At 32.8% G+C, this 19,701-nt stretch overlaps 2 protein-coding genes across 18 annotated transcripts in view; one reads left to right on the forward strand and one right to left on the reverse strand.

Moving 5' to 3' along the window:
* LOC102628512 (carboxypeptidase SOL1) overlaps positions 1–14,735 on the forward strand; it is a 35,181-nt gene extending 20,446 nt beyond the window's left edge. For 4 of the 12 annotated variants that reach the window (XM_052440713.1, XM_052440712.1, XM_052440709.1 and 1 more), the window contains 10 exons: positions 10,074–10,169; positions 10,458–10,580; positions 10,741–10,845; positions 11,534–11,580; positions 12,172–12,297; positions 12,497–12,599; positions 13,319–13,381; positions 13,689–13,772; positions 13,965–14,028; positions 14,346–14,735. In XM_052440713.1, coding sequence (XP_052296673.1) covers positions 10,074–10,169; positions 10,458–10,580; positions 10,741–10,845; positions 11,534–11,580; positions 12,172–12,297; positions 12,497–12,599; positions 13,319–13,381; positions 13,689–13,772; positions 13,965–14,028; positions 14,346–14,650 — 1,116 coding nt within the window. In that variant the 3' untranslated portion in view covers positions 14,651–14,735. Of the gene's footprint in view, positions 1–8,468; positions 8,751–8,887; positions 8,941–9,025; positions 9,134–9,394; positions 9,449–9,543; positions 9,601–10,073; positions 10,170–10,457; positions 10,581–10,740; positions 10,846–11,533; positions 11,581–12,171; positions 12,298–12,496; positions 12,600–13,318; positions 13,382–13,688; positions 13,773–13,964; positions 14,029–14,345 lie in introns of those variants that run through there. The other 8 variants (XM_052440711.1, XM_052440708.1, XM_052440714.1 and 5 more) reach the window with 6 other exon arrangements.
* LOC102630836 (uncharacterized) overlaps positions 1–19,063 on the reverse strand; it is a 32,606-nt gene extending 13,543 nt beyond the window's left edge. For 2 of the 6 annotated variants that reach the window (XM_052440721.1, XM_052440720.1), the window contains exons 1-10: positions 18,903–19,063; positions 18,433–18,530; positions 18,282–18,350; positions 17,839–18,171; positions 17,539–17,767; positions 17,380–17,437; positions 16,847–16,933; positions 16,588–16,722; positions 16,346–16,484; positions 15,975–16,204 (exon numbers count right to left, since the gene is read on the reverse strand). In XM_052440721.1, coding sequence (XP_052296681.1) covers positions 15,976–16,204; positions 16,346–16,484; positions 16,588–16,722; positions 16,847–16,933; positions 17,380–17,437; positions 17,539–17,767; positions 17,839–18,171; positions 18,282–18,350; positions 18,433–18,512 — 1,359 coding nt within the window. In that variant the 5' untranslated portion in view covers positions 18,513–18,530; positions 18,903–19,063 and the 3' untranslated portion in view covers position 15,975. Of the gene's footprint in view, positions 1–15,403; positions 15,770–15,974; positions 16,205–16,345; positions 16,485–16,587; positions 16,723–16,846; positions 16,934–17,379; positions 17,438–17,538; positions 17,768–17,838; positions 18,172–18,281; positions 18,351–18,432; positions 18,531–18,902 lie in introns of those variants that run through there. The other 4 variants (XM_015528887.3, XM_015528888.3, XM_052440719.1 and 1 more) reach the window with 4 other exon arrangements.
* Between the last annotated feature and the right edge of the window lie 638 nt (positions 19,064–19,701).

Here is a 19,701-nt window from a genome sequence, read left to right on the forward strand (position 1 = left end):
AAGCATGAGGAATACTTGCTCAGTTTCCTTTGTTCTTTGGCTCTTCTTCTTTTTCTTAATTACTTAAATATAAGAGAGGGGGGTAGTGCCTAGGAGGAATAGAGTATAGAATGACTTAGAAACCATAGGAGAGTTAAGAAACAACAAACTCATAAAGGAAACTGTGTTGCTAAGATGGTGGGTGCACAAGTTGATTGTTCCATATGATGGATGACTGAGATGCACCACAAGTCTGGAAGTTAGTAATTCTTAGTGAATATCATTGGCAAATTGTTGTTTCATTATGAGTGAAGCTATTAAATGGGTATGGACTTTGACATTGTCTATCTGACAGGCTCACATTACCTCTCATGAATGTTGATTTGTCTATTTGGTTATAGAAGTGTTGGTTCAGAAGACTATGCATAAAATTTGGAGACAACGGTCCCTGATTGTGGCTTTTGTTGTTTACAATGTGCACTTGTTGCAAATTATCCATGGCATGGCACTCAAGATAAAAGGTGATTATTTACATTTAAGGCTCAGTCTTTTGACTTATAACTTGAATCGTTCTGTGTTCTACCTTATTTTCCTTTTTTCTTGTTTACTTCATGCAGTACTTCGTTACTGTTTGTCTATCACAAAGTCATGAGTTTATTTATCTACGGTAGGTTAGGTTACCATTGCTTAGTCAAACTCATGCAATTATTTCAAAATACTGTGCTAATTTTAGTGATATGGCTATTTAACCTGATCTTCTATTCCTTATTTAGTATACATTTCTAATTTGTAATTACTGATGGTGCACCATGATGTGGTTTCCGGTCATTCCATTCTATTCTTATGATTGTTTGCTTGTCCATGTGGTTGATACTGTAGGTCTACAGTTAACCTAACTTTTGCTCATAATATGATCTTTAGGGTTGGGCATTGGGTCAGTTCAGATTGGTATTCGTTACAAACCGAAATTTTTGGTTCGGATCGATATTGATTCTACCGGGAAAAAATGAAAACACCGAACCGTTACCAGACCAGAAATGTCGGATTCAGTTCCGGTTTGGTTTTTTGGTTCTAGACCTTATTAAAAATTAAAAAAATTGCTGCAAAAATTTTATTCTTTGCATATTTCATCATATTTTGTCCGTGATCTTTGTTATAGTAGATCAAAAACAATAAAAATTAGATACCAAAGAATATTATTAAATTATTAATTCAAAATAAAATCTAAACATAATAAAATTTAAAAAAAGAAAGCACATAATAATTTTTTTTTCTCACCAGTACAACAATACAAACTAAAAAAAAAAAAGCAAAGAAAAACAAGTAAAAAATAAAATTTGCAAAAGTTGAAAGGTGGATGATGCATTCATGAAGAAGCGGCGAACGGGAAGCATAGTTGCAGACCCGACTGGGGAGATTTGGGGTAATGGTGTTCGGTGATGGGGAATTATGGTTTTATATATATATATAGATATGTATGTACGTATGTATGTATGTGTATCTATGTATGTATATGTTATGGTGTGTGCACATGTAATAATAATAATAATGTTTTTTCACCTGTCAATAAATTTAAAAAATAATTTATTTGTTTTTTAGGTTCAGTTTTTGGATTTAAAATTTAGAACCGAAAACTAAACTGGTAATTTTTTTGATCTGGTTCAGTTCTGCCCACCCCTAATTCAAACAATTAAGTATTTTCTTATTTTTTCAATAATGAGGAAATTTGGTTCTTTAGATCCTCTCTGTATCGTCAAACAATTAATGGCACCTAATCATTGGTTCTAGCTTCTCAACGTTTTGGTATATTGAATACAATCCCTATTTGCATCTCTTTATTAATGAACTGTTAAATCAATTTTTGAGGTGGATAACCTATAGTATTAAATCAACTCAGAAGAAGTTCTATTTGAGCATTTCAGTGAAGTTTGTATTACCTCTTATTCTTAACTATTTTTGCTGAAGAAAGTTTAATTTGGACCAATTTCAGGAGATATTATTATGGTTGTCCTGATGATGAAGCATTCGGGTTCCTGGCTAGTGTATACAGTTGCTCTCACTATAACATGTCTTTGAGCACGGAATTTCAAGGAGGCATTATCAATGGAGCTCTTGGTATGACAGTGTAGAATAATTTAGTTATCCATATAATATTAGAGAAGGGAATTGATGTGAAACTTGTTAAAGACTTAATATTCATTCTTCTAGTCATTTAACTGACAAACTAGTCAGATTTACGAGTTCTCTCTTTCTCTCTCTCTCTCTTGGATTCAATTTCATTTGTTTGAAAGTCTGGTGGTTGACTCAAGCATAACCTGCTGCAGGTATCTGATATATGATGGCTTGCAAGATTGGAATTATATATATGGTGGCTGTTTTGAGTTGACCTTGGAGATTAGTGAGGACAAATGGCCTAGCACTGATGAGGTGAGAAATCTGTTTTTACCATCTTCTCCTAATATCCAGTAAATTTAAGCTTGGATGAAGAATTGCACTGGAGTGTCAAAAGACTCTGTCTGATTCCCAGAAAACCTTTTTCTTTCAGTAATATCTTTGGGCAGAGACGTAGTAGATAATGAAACAATCAGCTTGTCATTGTCGTATTTGTGTGATAAGATCAGAATTTACTTGATTTGTCTTTTCATTAGGGGCCCTTGCGATTATCTTAACATTCTATTTGATTGTAAGAATTAGAATGACAATATATTAGTGCCCTTCCTGCTGTCATAAATTCTCTTGGACATAATAAGATCTAAGGACATACTTACCTATTCTGCATTTTTTGTTTTTGATTAAATACATGAAGAATGTTGTTGCAATTTGCAATGCTGATTAAACATGGAATAAGTGATTTCGGCCGCTTGCTATTGCAATGGAATGGAAGCAAGAGGTTAAGGGGATATATATATATATATATATAATACGCATGCTTTTAATTTGAGATGGTGGGGACGGCGAATGCAAGGTAAAAGAAAATGAAAATTATAAATTACATGGTTTAAGATACCGTAAATGACATGGTTTTAGTCCTAGAAGCTTTGACTAAATCAGCACAGATGTTATAGCAATGCTGACTTCTGATGATTGCTTTTTCTTTTTTCTCAAAATTTTAATTAAATGAAGGGGGGACCATTATAAACTTCTTTTTATTATGCCATCATGTCTGTTCACCTCTTAAGATTGAGTTGTAGCACATGCCCACACACACACACATCAAATAGTAAAAAAATTAAAAATTAAAATTTTTTAAAAATACTTTTCTTGATGAGTAGTGTATTTCACACAACAAAAATTAGAAAGTGTAATGCTAATAGCAAATCCTTCCACCGCTTAAAGCTGCTCAAATACAGCCTGCTGTATATAGCATCCCATTTGTAAATAATAATCACAACATTCAGTGATAAGAATTGGATACAAAAGCAAAGCTCCCCCCAAGCTTGTCCTATATTTTCTTATTCCTTATTATTAGTCTCCTTTGATTTCAATTATTTCCATTCTTTAATCTCATGATTTGATACTTCCCATTTAATTGCACGTACGACAAGTTCATATATACTATTTTAGCAACACTAAAAATATCTAATAATTCAATGTTTGGAGGCTTCTTTTTCTATTATTGTTTTTTTTTTCCAAATAATTACAACGGTTGTAAAATTTCCAACGATCTTTTTAACCGCACGTGCCTTGTATAAGTTTGATATATAAAAAGGAAAAAAGGTTGATATATAAGGTTGTATGAGGTTGATATATAATAAGGGAAAAATGTCAACCGCACCACGAGAAGTCCTTTATATTTTAATATTAGAACATAAAATTTATAGCATGAGCTGTTCATTTTATTAATGAGAGTACTGATATTTATCCAACATGATTTTTTTTTTTAAATGGCGACAGAATTAATGTTAAAACTATATGGAAGTACTGGAGATTATAGGCTAAATTAACATCAAGCAAATAAAAAATACATGCTCCAAAGCAATACACTCTTTTTCTTTTTTTCCAAAAAATAAAAAAAGTACGGGAGCGAAAATAAATCAATCATAAAACAAACCAAAGATGTAGCATTTATTGATATCATCAGAATATCATTAGAATGAAAGTTCAAACGGATTATTCCTGGTAATATTCAACTAACCAACGAAAAATAAAAGCACTCACAAAAAGAAATAAAATTATGTAAACAAACCAGGCCCACGTACGGGCATATCAGCATGCATGTAAATTTTTCAACGCACTACTGCATGCAATTTACCGAAAAGTTCAATTTCTTCTATCTTCACTCCAATCTTGTACCTCATCATTTCTGTCCCAGTAGCTTGATCATAATAATATTCCTTAAAAAACACAACCGTATCACCGACTTGCACATTCTTCTCCCGAACAAAATTCAGCCAATCACCGGAGATCACAGGTTTTCTGTAAGGTCCTTTCGCACGGATTCTCAAACGAAATGTCCGTGGCCCAAGTTCACCCTTGGCATCAAATGCCACGACTTCTAGAGAGCGCTCACCATCTGGAAATTCAAAAAAACCGTCATCAAGACGTTTGCTCGAAACATTAAGTCTGTCACCGGCATCACTAGCAGTGATCGTCTTTGGGTACACCTGCATCTTTCTTGAACTAGATATTAATTCACACTTAACTGTGTAGATATTAGAGACTAGAGAGAGTTCTCTGCAAGCGGAGTGCATGGCTTATCACGATTCACGTATTTATAGAGACTCAAATGAGGGAGTATGATCAACTAGTTTGTATGGCTGCTGACCTATGGCGGATAAAGTGCCAAAAAGCAATTTTGGAATTAAATGGGATTTCTCTTTTACTTTCTCTTTGGAAAAACATGATTGAGAAAGTAAAAGAGAAATCTAGTTGATCAATTAAAAGCAATTTTGGAATTAAACGCAATTTTGAACTTTTCGTTTACTTTCTCAATCATGTTTTTCCAAAATTGAGAAAGTAAACGAAACGTTCAAAATAAAAGGGGGATATTTGTTTACTTTGAATATTTGTTTACTTTGACAACACAGAGAGCATTGAAAGAGACAAATTCCTCACTATTGTAAAAATGCGAGAATACTTAAATAGGTTAGAAACTGACAGAAGATCACATCATGGTGGCATCACTAATTACAAATTAGAAATGTATACTCATTAAGGATTAGAAGATGAAGTCTACTAGACATAGAAGTATTCTTGGTTGAAGAAGACTATGCATAAAATTTGGAGAGAATGGTCCCTGATTATGGCTTTTGTTGTTTACAGGGTGCACTCGTTGCTAATTATCCATGGGATGGCACTCAAGATAAAAGGTGATTATTCTACCTATAAGGCTCACTTCTTCAAATAATAACTTTATGGTTCTGTCCCCTACCTTATTTTCCTTGTTGCCTCTTTACTTCATGCAGGTCTTTCTTACTGTCTGTCTATCGTAAAGTCATGAGTTTATTTATCTTCGGTAGGTTAGGTTACCATTGCTTAGGCCTTGCTTAGTCAAACTGATGCAATAATGATATTATAATTGTAATTTGAAATTATTGCATCAGTTTGCTTAGTCATATTTTTCTATCTAAATATCATTGCTCCTAAATACTTAAAAATAAAATAAAATAATTGATTTTATTATTTTTTATTAATAAATAATAGAAAAGCATAACAAAAATACGCTAATCGGTAGGAATCACACTAGTAACCCACTATTTTTACTATCATTTCTTTTTTATAGAAAAAAGTACTAATTTATAGATCACAAAAAAATTCTTCTTTGTAAATCACCCAAATACATAGTACAAATTCAGATTGTTATAGGCGGAACTAAGATATCCGTTACAGTAAGTAACCGATTGAATTAAACTATTTCAACCACTGAAAATTTTGAAAATATCTTTTAGTCTTATTTCCAAATTCAGTTAATTGTAGGTTTTAAAAATTTAAATTCATGATTGATTTTTTTAGTTAAATAAAAAATTTACAACCCCTATTGATTTAATGTGTGTTATTACATCTATAAAGACAGAATTAAAACTTTTATATTACAACTAATGTAGTATACCGTATACACATTGGATGTTTTATTTCTGTTTTTGAAGTTTGGGAACTGAAAAAGGTTAGAAAATCCATTTAGAAACATGGTTGATTTATTTATTATTAATAACATACACCTTTTACAAAATATAATTTTTTTCAAAGTGAGGATCAGGACTCTTCTCAATGACGGCCAGTTAGAATCGTTGTTGATTGCTTGTTGCAGTTGTCGTTAAAAAAAGGATAAAATAAGTGAGATTAAGGTGTGTTTGGACATTGGTATTGAGCAAATGTGAGATACAGGCGTGTTCTTAAATGGCCTACATCATATTATTACAGCCACTCGATTCCCTCTAAAATACTCTTATTAAATCCCAATTTATAAACAGTCATCCTGAAAATAATTTTAAAATATAATGTACATTATTTTTAGTTGCACCTATTTGAATATAGTATTTTTACAATTAGGAAACTCCTCACTTTCTTAAATGGCCTATATCATATTATTACTGAAAAAGATACACACTAATATAGTGTATGAAAACATACTTTTTTTTTTTTTCATCTTTTAACTTACCACAAATTATATCCTGAATAAATCCCATATATATTATCAGGTCTGTTTTTTCAAAATTTTTGATGCTCAGCCTCGCGTGAATTAATCTTTCATTAAATTGTTGTTAGATTCCTCGTTGTACTTGATAAATAATGATTCCAATTTTAGTTAACATATCCTTATTTAAAATATCAGTGAACGTATGTATCCTTGTCAAGAAAAAGTTGAAACACATACTTAGGATTGGTTACCTTAATTGTCTTGGCATGTTTTGTCGTCAAAAGGAATTAACCATTTTCCGTCTGTACGTGGTCCAGTAATTCAAATGATTATTTTGCGGTTGTCTTAACGGGAAAAAAAAAGAAAAAAAGAAGCACTAGTTGACTTGACAAGCGCATAAATTGGTTAAAAGAGTTTATAAATATTAAAGTTTGCAACTCCACCAACACTTTTCCCAAATCAATATTTGCATAACGGTTTCTCCATATTATGTTTATTTATTAGAGTGTGGGTGAGAAATGTAGATTTATCTCATTTTAATGTTTACTTACAATTTGTAAGAGAAGAGGAGGAATCTCATTCTGTAGGGCCCATTCTTTTTTTTCCTACTCTCCCCTTCTTTTTTTATTCTTATTTTATTTAATATAACATAATTATATTTAATAAAATATAATAACAATACTAACATCATATTTATTTAAATAATAATATTATATTATTGTATAAATTACATTTATTAAAAATAATAATATTAAACTTAATTTTGCACTATATTATCAATAATAATGTTTCATTTGTGTTGCTCTTATCAATAATTTTTTATTCACATAATTAAAATAAATTAATAAAAAATTGTGATTTACATAATTAAGAATATTAATGATTATTATTAATTTATAGATATAATAAAGTAAATAATTTATTTTTCAAATATATTTTTTATTAATTTTGTAATTAACAACTACAATTCTTTAAATAAGAGTAAAATTATAATTGGAAACCATTTACTCCCAATCTAAAACAATGTAAACACATAAATTAGATTTTGATTTCAATTACATACTCCCGTTCTAATGTAAGTAAACAACATATTCTATATCCCACTCCACGCTCCCAATCTCAAAACTCTCACTCCTCAGGCTATATTTCAGACTTACGATTAAGTGTAGGATTAAACTAATTTTTGAGACAAAATATCATTACGTTTGACAAAATTGAATTATATTAAGTTGGATTATATTTGGTGCTGACTTATATTTTGAACAATATTTGATTAGATTTAAATAAAGTTCAATAATATTTAAGTTAAAATTTGAATCTAAAATTAGTTTTAACTTAAATACTATTTAACTTCATTTAAATATAATATAATCTAATCTAATCTAAAATTGCACCAAATATATGACATCACTACATATAATCTAACCTAATCTAATCTAATCTCAATACCCAATCAAATCTAATTCAGGATGCCAAACGTGATCAAATACAAAAGTTTTGTCCTTCAGAGTAAAATAAAAAATAAAAGTGAAAGACTCAGCATCTGTTGTTATACATATAAATTAATTGAAGGACAATAAAGCACGTTGATTGATGGCTTCTCGTTGGGTAGAATGATTGAATCGAAAAGACAAATGACGTCCCTTATTCAGAAAGACAAAAGAGGGATGTATATAGAATACCAGTGCGCGGTCTTAGAAACACCTATGAAACGATGTACAATTGTAGGTGATCAAAAATTAAAAAGAACAAGGGATGTATTCGGAATGTTGGTACGGTGATTTTAGCATCGCCAGATATAGAAATTGGGCTAAAAAGGGGGTTCCCTTAATCGAATCACGTGCTTCCCACGTGCGATCGCGTCTTCGTCTCTTCCTCACTAACCATGATTATATTCAACAATGATTGAAGCATACACATATTAAATGCTCCAGGAGCACCCAACAAATTTTCCCTCTCAAGATCGGCATGTCCGCTAAATCAACTAAGATGAAAATCACAGACACAAGGACTTAACGGAAAAGCTCACCTGAAACTCATAAAAAGCTTTCATTTTTTTCATAATTTTTTTTAAATTATCCAATAAAACAAATATAAATGAAGCTTATTTTCTCACTTCTCGTTCTTTATCTCAATTTCTCTTCTGTTCTCACGAGAGGAGCCGAGCGTAGTTTATTCTCCACTTCGTTTTCAGGTCGTCTTCTTCATTTGATCTAATGAATTACGCGGGAGCTAATCACGTTTCATATTTTTTTTTTCACCTGTCGTTGACCTCTCTCTTTACTCTTCATTTGACTTCCATTTTACAACTACTGATCTTTGATTAATTCTGATTTTTCAGGTTCTACGAGACATTTATTTGAAGGCAATCCCTCAGAAACTAGGTATTAATAATTGTAATAATTATAATTATCTATTAGTTTCAGCTTGTGTATCAATTTTTATTTTTATTTTTTGTTAATTAAGTTGTTGGTGACTCAGCTTTGATAAGGCTAAAAGCTATATGACTAATGCTGAATTAGAGAAAGCTGTGAAGGAGTTCGGGCGAAGATGCAGTAACATTTCGAGGATTTACAGGTATTATTTTTTAATTTTTTTAATGTATTTTGGATATATGTTTGTGATTGAGTTGTTTTAATTCACGGTGGATGTGGAGCACAATCACTGACTCTCGAGTGTAAGTGGGTTTCGTGGTTAGTAAATTAGCTGCCAAGTATAATCGTGTGTTTATTAAACAGTATAGCTGTTGTGCCTTCAAAGTTCAAGAGTATGATTGTGAGATAATGAATGTTTCATGTGATTATTGGTATTAATTTGTTCTTCATTTCTCTCTTTGAGGGGTTTTTGGATTGGATGTTTAGCATTGGAAAGAGTGTCAGTGGATTTCCGTTGGTAATAACAAACCCTTCTGCTGTTTAGAGTTGTATATTTAATGCCAAAAATTGTGTCTAAGTTGGTAATTTTTTCCCTTCATGTATTTGCTGTAGTGGGTGATTGAGATTTCGGACAAGCCTGGGGTGGAAGAGCCAGAACCTGCATTCAAGGTGAATGAAATATGTCATTTACATGAAAGGCTTGTGATAAACTTGGTTTGGGTGGAAGAACAGTTTGGTTTTGAATTCTCTTGGTTGTTAGTTTTATTATTCTTGCTGTTTTATTTTCTGCTTGGAGTGCTAGTGAATTCTTTCTGTTTTCTTACTTTATCAATGCTTTAGTTATTCACTGTTGCTTGCCCCCCCCCCCTTTTTTTTTTAAAGTTCTTAAAGTTAAAATACTATGATGTAAAGATGTCTTATGAGGAAAACTACATAATAAGCCTCGTACAAATTATCCAATGAGGAGGACAATGTCTTTTAATATGTATTTTGAGAATACTGTTGTTTTAAGTTCTTTTTTGCGCAATATTATCTACTTTGTAGCATTCATAATCATAATTTATTTTTTTCTGACAGCTGGTTTTGAGAAATTCTTGTAATCTAATTTTTGGATACTTGATACTAATATGCTGATATTGCAGTTCATTGGAAATGTACATGGGGATGAACCTGTTGGTCGTGAGCTTCTGATACTTCTCGCAAACTGGATATGTGATAACCATGTGAAGGATTCTTTGGTGTGCCTTTATTCTTTTTAACTTAACTTGATTTTACTTCTTCTTTTTCTTGACTGACATGGAAAATTATAATGTGCTTTATCTGCTGTTATTTTGCACGGGATCTTAATTATCATGTGCTTTATCTGCAGCTTGGGTGCCACATTTGACTGCTTTCTTGTTCTAAACTGTTATTTACTTGCTAGCCACTTCTTTGTAGTTCCACAGTCACAAATGATTATTTCATAGACTCCTAGATTTTGTGTCCAAATGCTTATCTTATCCTGGAATATTCTTTGGTCTGTACAGGCTAGGTTGATCGTGGAAAACATGCACCTTCATATACTTCCGTCAATGAATCCTGATGGGTATGCACTCAAGAGACGTGGTAATGCAAACAATATTGATCTAAATCGTGATTTTCCAGACCAGGTGATTTCTTGGAAATTTGGTTTTCCACAGTATTTGGACATTTCATAGCTATTTTTATTGCTAGATTTATTTGGTTTTCTCTTTTTTGTCTGATAGTGAAAAGGGATTTCTGGATTTGTATGGTTTACTCTTTAAAAATTTGAATAATACCATGTTACAGTTCTTTCCTATGAATAATGATGAGGAGGCATGTCAACCTGAAACAAGAGCAATTATGAGTTGGGTGCGACAAATACATTTCACAGCATCAGCCAGTTTGCATGGGGTAATTTCTCTTATTCAGTCTCTAAACTTGGTTAAGGGTACACATGGTGTTGTGTTTCCTCTCCATGCTTATTTCGTATTCCTTTGAGCAGTATTAATTCCCTAATACCTGCTAAGAATCAAAACTTGTTCACCAAGAAAATTTCTGGAGCAGAATACCTGCATTCAGATATTTGTTTTGGTAACTTGTGAGAGAACCAGTTTAAGCATGAGGAAAACCTTCTGAGTTTCGTTTGTTCTTTGTCTCTTCTTCTTAATTACTTGCATTGGGGGGGGGGGGGGGGGGCAAAAAAAAAAGTAGAAGGTGATGTGGAGAGGCAGATTACAGAATGACTTAGAAACCATAGGAGAGTTATGAAACATTAAACTCATAAAGGAAACTGTGTTGCTAAGATGGTGGGTGCACAAGTTGATTACTCCATATGATGGGAGCACAAGTTTGCAAGATAGTGATTCTTTGTGAATATCATTGGCCAAGTGTTGTTCAGAATTCAATACAAATGGAGCTATTAAATGGGTAAGGACGTTGAGATTGTCTGTCTGACAGGTCCACCTTACGGCTCGTGAATGTTGATTTATCTAATAAGAGAGTCAATAGATATTCAGTTATAGAAGTATTCTTGGTTGAAGAAGACTATGCATAAAATTTGGAGAGAATGGTCCCTGATTATGGCTTTTGTTGTTTACAGGGTGCACTCGTTGCTAATTATCCATGGGATGGCACTCAAGATAAAAGGTGATTATTCTACCTATAAGGCTCACTTCTTCAAATAATAACTTTATGGCTCTGTCCCCTACCTTATTTTCCTTGTTGCCTCTTTACTTCATGCAGGTCTTTCTTACTGTCTGTCTATTGTAAAGTCATGAGTTTATTTATCTTCGGTAGGTTAGGTTACCATTGCTTAGTCAAACTGATGCAATAATTTCAAATTACAATTTTAGTGATATGTCTAGTAGACTTCATCTTCTAATCCTTAATTAGTATACATTTCTAATTTGTAATTAGTGATGCCACCATGATGTGATCTTCTGTCAGTTTCTAACCTATTTAAGTATTCTCGCATTTTAACAATAGCGAGGAATTTGTCTCTTTCAATGCTCTCTGTGTTGTCAAACAATTGACGGCATCTACATTTTGGTATATTGAATACAAAATCCCTATTGGCATCTCTTTATTAATAAATTTTTAAAATAATTTTTGAGGTGGATAACCTATAGTATTAAATTAACTCAGAAGAAGTTCTATTCATGCTTTTTGGTGAAGTTTGTTTTACCTCTTATTCTTAACTAGTTGTGCTGAAGATGGTTTAATTTGGACCAATTTCAGGAGATATTATTATGGTTGTCCTGATGATGAAGCATTCCAGTTCCTGGCTAGTGTTTATAGTCGCTCACACTATAACATGTCTTTGAGCACGGAATTTCAAGGAGGGATTATCAATGGAGCTTCTTGGTATGATGGTGTAGAATAATTTAGTTATCCAGATAATATTAGAGAAGTAAATTGATGTGAAACTTGTAAAAGACTTAATATTCATTCTTCCAGTCATTCAACTAATAAACTTGTCAGATTTACGAGTTCTCTCTTTCTCTCTCTAGCTTTTGGATTCATTTTCGTTTGTTCGAAGTCATTCAATCATAACCTGCTGCAGGTATCCAATATATGGTGGCATGCAGGATTGGAATTATATATATGGTGGCTGCTTTGAGTTGACATTGGAGATTAGTGATGACAAATGGCCTAGTGCTGAAGAGGTTGGATATCTGTGTTTACCATCTTCTCCTAATTTCTGGTAAATTTAAGCTTGGATGAAGAATTACACTGGAGAGTCAAAAGACACTCTCTGATTCCGGAAAACCTTTTCTTTCAGTAATATCTTTGGGAAGAGATGTAGTAGATAATGAAACAGTCTATTGTCCGCTTTTCCTTGTCATATGTGTGTGATAAGGTCAGAATTTAGAATTGAAAAATGCTTGATTTGTCTTTTCATTAGGGGCCCTTTCAGTTCTATTAACATTAATAGTATTTGATTGTAACAAGTAGAATGACAACATATTGGTGACCTTCCTGCTGTCGTAAATGATGCCCCTTGACATACTAAGATCTTAGGAGATACATGCCTCTTCTGCATTTTACTTTTTTTGATTAAATACACAAAGATACTTTTACTTCCTTATTTTAACACACAAAACTTATGATTGTTTGTCATGGTTCGTCATTATTTCTATTCGACATCAGTTATATGTTGGTGTTTTATATTGTTTACCTGTTAGTATTCTATCATTGCTTGATTGTTTTGCTTTCACCATATGATTTTTCTTAACTGTTTGTGGGTTATGTTTTATAGGTTTGGATAGATATTTGGGATGAGCAGAGTAACTTTCCTTTTGCACTGTTTTTCTTACTCATCTAGTTGCTTACACCGAAATAAGAAGGGTCATCTAGTCATATAACCTGCTTTATCTGCATGCAGCTTCCTACAATCTGGGAATACAACAAAATGAGCATGCTTAATCTTGTTGCAAGCCTTGTGAAGGTAGGATTTGAGTTGCCTATTCTTTTTCCTTCTCCTGTAGAGTACCGTGATACCGTTTTTTATTTTTGTTCTTGCAATTATAGTGTAGGTCCTCCAATTATTAATTACCATGTATAATCACATTTGTTTCATCAACAGAATCTTGCTTGTAATTAACCATTTATTCTTGTCTTAAAAGTATGGTTCTGGTCTTTATTCCATGGGATACATGGAAGACAATAATCTCATTTTTTAAAGAAGCCATATCAAGTGTTTTGACATTTTAATGAATGTGACATATATCTATTTGGATTTTATACATCTGTAGACTGGCGTTCGTGGGAGGATCTTTTCATCAGACAGCGGAAGGCCATTGCCTGGCTCAATCACTATCAAGGGAATAAATTATACGGTATCTTCATAATTCTTACATGCATGCGTATTGTTTATATTTCCTTGTGTGCATGTGCTTGTCTCTTTGATTTTAACATGATTGATTCTGAAATTCTCTTGGGCGAGTTAGTTCGACATATAAAACTGTTGTCTCAGCTTTTCTTCACTTAACATGTGCATTAATGGTGTTACTTTTGGAATTGTTGAACAGGTTAATGCTGGTAGAGCATTTGCTGATTACTACAGACTGCTCACACCTGGCAAGAGATATGAAGGTATCTAAAGTTTCCTTTCAGGAATTGATTTTCTTTTTCTTTTTTTTTTTAAATGTCTTTACGCATATGGGAATTTTCAAGTACAAATGACTAAAATAGAGTGGCTGATGGAGGTTATTTGAGAAGTCCTGATTAGAAGTTCTTCTCCTGAAACAGAAATCTTTTACTGATGGCAAAAGTATGAAATGCTCATACATATCACAACACAAATGATAACATTTCGATAATGACTTTCCCGACAGCTAGTAGAATTAGAGCAAATAAATATTTTCTCCAATTCCAATATTCCTGATATGGGCTTAAACAATCTGCTGTAGTTATGGCCAGTATGCCCGGGTACAAACCGAAGTCCACGTCTATCTGGTTGGAAGAAACAGCTACGGCAGATTTTATTCTTGACCCAGATAGCGCACTCGAGGATAACACACCACGAAGCATTTGTGACTGCAGCTGTGACAGTAAGGCGAAACTTGTCCTGCTGGAGTTTCTTTTGGGGTTCCACGTGGAAGTTTGTTTTGTTTTGATTGTTATTGGAGCATTACTTTGCTTTTTATTAAAGAGGAGACAGAAATTCACACTTGGAAAACACAAACAGTCACCAAAAAGGTCAGTTGTGGTATAGAAGTCTTTGTGTGTACATCATGTGAAACCTAATTGTATATTATGTTGTATTAAAAAGATAAAATAAAATATACACACACATTGAAGATTGTGTTTTTTTATATATTAAAATATGTATTTTTTTTATTTTTTTATGATTTCTTCACTTTATTAAAATGAACATGTCCTTATTAGGAAACTATTCTATTTCTATTTCTTGTGCATCATGATTCTTACTGCTGCAATCGTATCATATTTTTCATTCAATATATAGTCAAGTTCCCTTTCTATCTTAATGACCGATCAGCTTTAAAGCAGCACCACCATAGCATTCACTATTTAAAAAAATGGTTAAAATTATTTTACTCGTCCGGTGAACAAGAGCCCTAGATTATGATTATAGAGTAAAAAACCCATTATGTTGGGAATTGAGATCCACAACAGAGACTCTCAGTTAGGAAATATGAGTCGGAGCAAAGCATTTTAATGGAACAATTCATCATCATTTTCCAATCATGGAGAAAACCGGAAGTTGCTTGGGAGGATCTTTGCATAAATTGATAAAATTATTTGACTCGTCTAGTCTACAAGAGCTCTGTGACATAATTACAGGGTAACAACAGAAACTAACTAAAATCAATATCACGCATTCCTCTTCATTTTAGTTTTCACAGGCAACATTATCTTCGACTACTGTTGTTGTGGATATGACTGCACCAGTTGCGGCACAAAACTGGGGATGAAACAAGACAAACAAAACCCACCAAGCTCATAATGGATAATAAACATTTAAAAATATCAAATTATGGAGCATATATAATATCGCATAAACTTTGAACTTCTTAGGGGTACATGGAGGATCCCATTAGATAAAATAAATAAAACCCGGATACTAAGCATAAACTTCTTATAAGAGGTAACTTATCAACATTTCATTATGCTTTGCTTCATAACCGCTGCCAAGTGGCCAAGTTTGGTAATCACATGCAAAGCTTAGCAACAAACACCTGGCAAAGACACCGGGTTAATTTTTATATCCGGCTATTGCGCCTTGTCCTTCATCATCGAATAATGGGAAGCTTGCTGCAAATACCAAAATTATTTATTCCAAGAGTAATCTGCAAAAAGCAAATTGCATATACTGACAAAACACAATGTTAAATAGTTCCACTAAAATGGACAACTAGTTCTTATTTTTCAATCATCAGCTCTTTTGTAAATGTAAGTGTTCACAATTAGTTTCAATGACAATATAATTCAGCAAAACTGTTACTACAGCCGCAATTTAGCATTTTAATAAATCTTACAACTTCAAACACAAAATAGATAAAGAGAAATCATGACACCTTAGCAAAGACTGGCAAGTTTGGCAATCAGCAAATGGTTTTCAGGAGAGATGCTTGAAGGGACATACTTAACGAGCTTGGCTTCTAACCCTTGTTCCTTCATCCACATCAATCTACCCGCATCAATGATCTGCTTGCACATAAATCCCAACACTGCCCTTTCAACTGCCTTCATATTCCTCACGATGTCTTCAACTCCCACTGGAAGCCCGCTACCTAATTCTTTCTCACTGCAGACATGTAAAAACCGTGTAATAGATGATAAACTGTAAAGAGAGTGAGAAAAAGTTCTATTCTATATAGGAAAACATTGAGATTATTAACAAACAAAGATAGCACCATTTGAATAAACATAAGTTCAAAGAGGTTACATCGATTCTAAATGCATTCTGCTATCAGTAAAATCGAGATGATCTAAACCATGATCAGCATCTACCGCCCAGCTGGTAAACCAAGAAATTGCATGAAATTCTTCCTTTGTGATCCCTAGATTCAACATATATTTTTTATCTGTAGGAAGGCCAAAGTAGCACGGTCAGCCTAGAACTGAACGATCTGTGCAATTTTGGTAACTGGTTGTATATTAATTATGTGAGGCAGGCAATATTTTTACTTGTATAGTGTTTCCACTGGCAATGATGATGGCAACATGTTGCTATAGAAAGACCTCTGATGTAATTGTTACTGCTGCAGTGTTCAACATTATCTTGTGTATATTGTTCCATCAAACAGCATCTTAGAGCCAAATCTGCAGAAAAAAGTTTTTCAATTAGAAAAACAGAATGCAGTCAATGAAGCAATCTCGTGCAACTGATAGTTATTTACATTTAACATTCTACTACAAGCTTCATAGTTAAAAACGTGCAAATTACCTGTGGCAGGACCACAGAGATGTTTACCAATTGCCAGATAAGGAACATTCCTTAATGACTCCACAGCACTCAGGTCCAAATCCTCAACTGCAGAAGTAGGATTTATAATGTATCAAGTGCAGAAAAGTAAGGAATATGCAAACCAACTTTCATCTAATGGACTGCATTCCAGAATGTATGCAAAAAATAAGAAACATTTTCTTTTAAAAAAAAATGTATACTGATTAACTATCAGTTGCAAATATAATCATTATATATCCAGTAGAAAAGAAGTGCAGGATTAGGTTATGCGTGATCTTCTAATTACATAAGCTCCTAGAAGGGGATCAAAAGTGTTCAAAAGTTCATCAACCTTATAACCTTACACCATTTCCCCTTAAGTGAGCCAAATAAAGAGGAGAATATTAAACAGCATTCTAAATGAATTCATCTTCACAAAAGTTAATGTAAATCTGGAAGGCAAACTAACAAATGAATCATAAACAACATTCCTGGAAGCAGAATTCTGAAAAAAAAAAAAAAAAAAAACTTACTGTCAATTCTCAACCGCTCTATTGTCAAGCTCTCTTTCTGTCTCAAGGACCGATCAGCCTAAAAGCACCACCACCATACCACCATAACATTGTTTAACAACAGAAACTAAATCAATATAGCATAGATGAATAAGCTGAATTAAGTTCAACTTGACTAGCCTTCAACTTGTATGACTTTCTTTCAACCAGAAAGACCCTTTTTGTGCCATAACAATCTGCAAGCATTTGCGTCAAGTATCCTCTCCCAGCACCAAACTCAACCACAGCTGGTGTAGCCTTCTCATCATCCTGATTCACTCCAACAGAGTTCTTCAACACCCCAAATTCTTCCAAGTTCCCAAGGATTGATGCCTGTTGCGTAACATGTTTCTCCTGAAATGGTAATTTCCTGCCAATAATCAACTCATCTCACTTCAAACAACCCAAAAACAGAACAAATGCGTAATTCAAGTTAACTACCTGTCTATTTCTCTCTTAATCCACATACCACAAGCTTCTGGAATCTTAAACGAGTCACAAATACCATTACATATTAGAGCATGAACCGATTCAATCTTCTTAATCAAATTACAGAATTCGGGCACAGTCATGCTGTGAACAGCATTCCTCTTCATTTCAGAGGTCACATTATCTTCAACTGCTGTGGATGTCACTGCACCCAATTCTTCTTCATCATCTTCTTTGCCAGCATTAATGCCCTTATGATAAAATGGTTGCTGACTTAAAGACTGAACTTGTTTCAATAGAGGGCATCTCTTGACATGTCCATCGAGGTTTTCTTTAAGAACAGAACTACCCAGTTGTAGAAAACAAAAGAACAAAATCAAAATATGTAGACATCACATAAGAACCAACAGTAACATACACAAATGCTAAGATTAGTCAGTGTCGAAGAAAATTACTGGGAAGGGTCAATTGGGCATGGAATCCACTGACCATCGGTCCTCCGATTATGATTGCCACAGAACCTTCTTACAATCAAATTGAAAAATATATGAGAATTAATATATGCTACAGAACTAGAAGAGGGAGAAATAGAAAGAGATAGCTTACAAAGAAGAATCGTTGAGACGAGCATTTGAACAGAATCTGTTCTTCTTGGAAAGCCAGAATTTGCAGCGAGTCTCCTCCATTATGTTTTCGGCAGCAACCTTACCCAATTGAGTTAGAACACAAAGAGAATACATTGAATCATATTAAAAACTTGGGAATTGGCTAATATACTAAAATTAAAATTCTAAAACAAATCTCCTTTAACGCAAAATTGAAACTTTTAACTAAAAAACTCTAACACGGAACTTTGAAACGTCATCAATTGGGAGAAAATTAACAAATAAATAAATAGCAGTTGCTTAATGCAATCAATTCATAAATAAATAAATAACAGTTGCTTAATGCAATCAATTCATTCACGCGTATTAAAAAATCTTGAATGAATTGAGAGACTTTACAGATGATACTAAAGAGAAGCGCAACAAACTCAGAAGCGAGACAAATGAAATAAGAGAAGAGAAAATACTAACTGTTGCAGTGGAGTTAGCCCCGCTGTTCCAGTTACCAGTGGCTGCGGCAGGCGACGGAAAGAAGAAAAGGTGGTTAAATTTTAGTTTATATCTGTGGTTTTCTAACAATGGTTAGTTCTTTAAACTCCCTAAGATTTTACTTTATTACATAAATATCTCTTATTTTCAATGAATAGGTAGACACACCCTTTTGAGCCCCAAATTTGAGGTCGACTTCGAGGGTGTGTTTGTAGCTCTAAGCCTTTAATGTCGTTGAGTAAATATCACCATTTTCAAATAATATTTTAAGTCTGTTTATTTTTTGGAGTGGGAGTGAGGAGTGTGTATTTTTCTAACTTCAGTGTTTACTTTAATAAATTGATTTTAAATTGAGAATCTCACTCCGTGGATTCCAACTATTTTTAGAGTGGGGAATGGGAATGAGATTCCTATGAAGAGAGGTGGGAGTGCATTCCCACCTTTCTCTTTTCTACCATTTTTAATTTAATTTAATTTAACTTAATTTAATATTTAATAAAATAAATAAATAATATTATATTTATTTGAATAATATTATTATATTTATTTTAAAAATTATAGTACTATATTTATTTAATATTAATAATTATTAATAATAATAAATAGTTTATTCTAAGAAAATATTAATTTTGTACTAAATAATATTATATTATTATTTTATATAATAATAAATTTAATATAATTATATAAAATAAAATAAAATAATGTTTCATTTTATATTCACCCTTCTTTTTTACCATTTTTTAATTAAATTTACTATAATTATATTTAATAAATATTT

This window comes from Citrus sinensis, chromosome 5 (assembly GCF_022201045.2).
Source record: "Citrus sinensis cultivar Valencia sweet orange chromosome 5, DVS_A1.0, whole genome shotgun sequence".
NCBI lineage: Eukaryota > Viridiplantae > Streptophyta > Magnoliopsida > Sapindales > Rutaceae > Citrus > Citrus sinensis.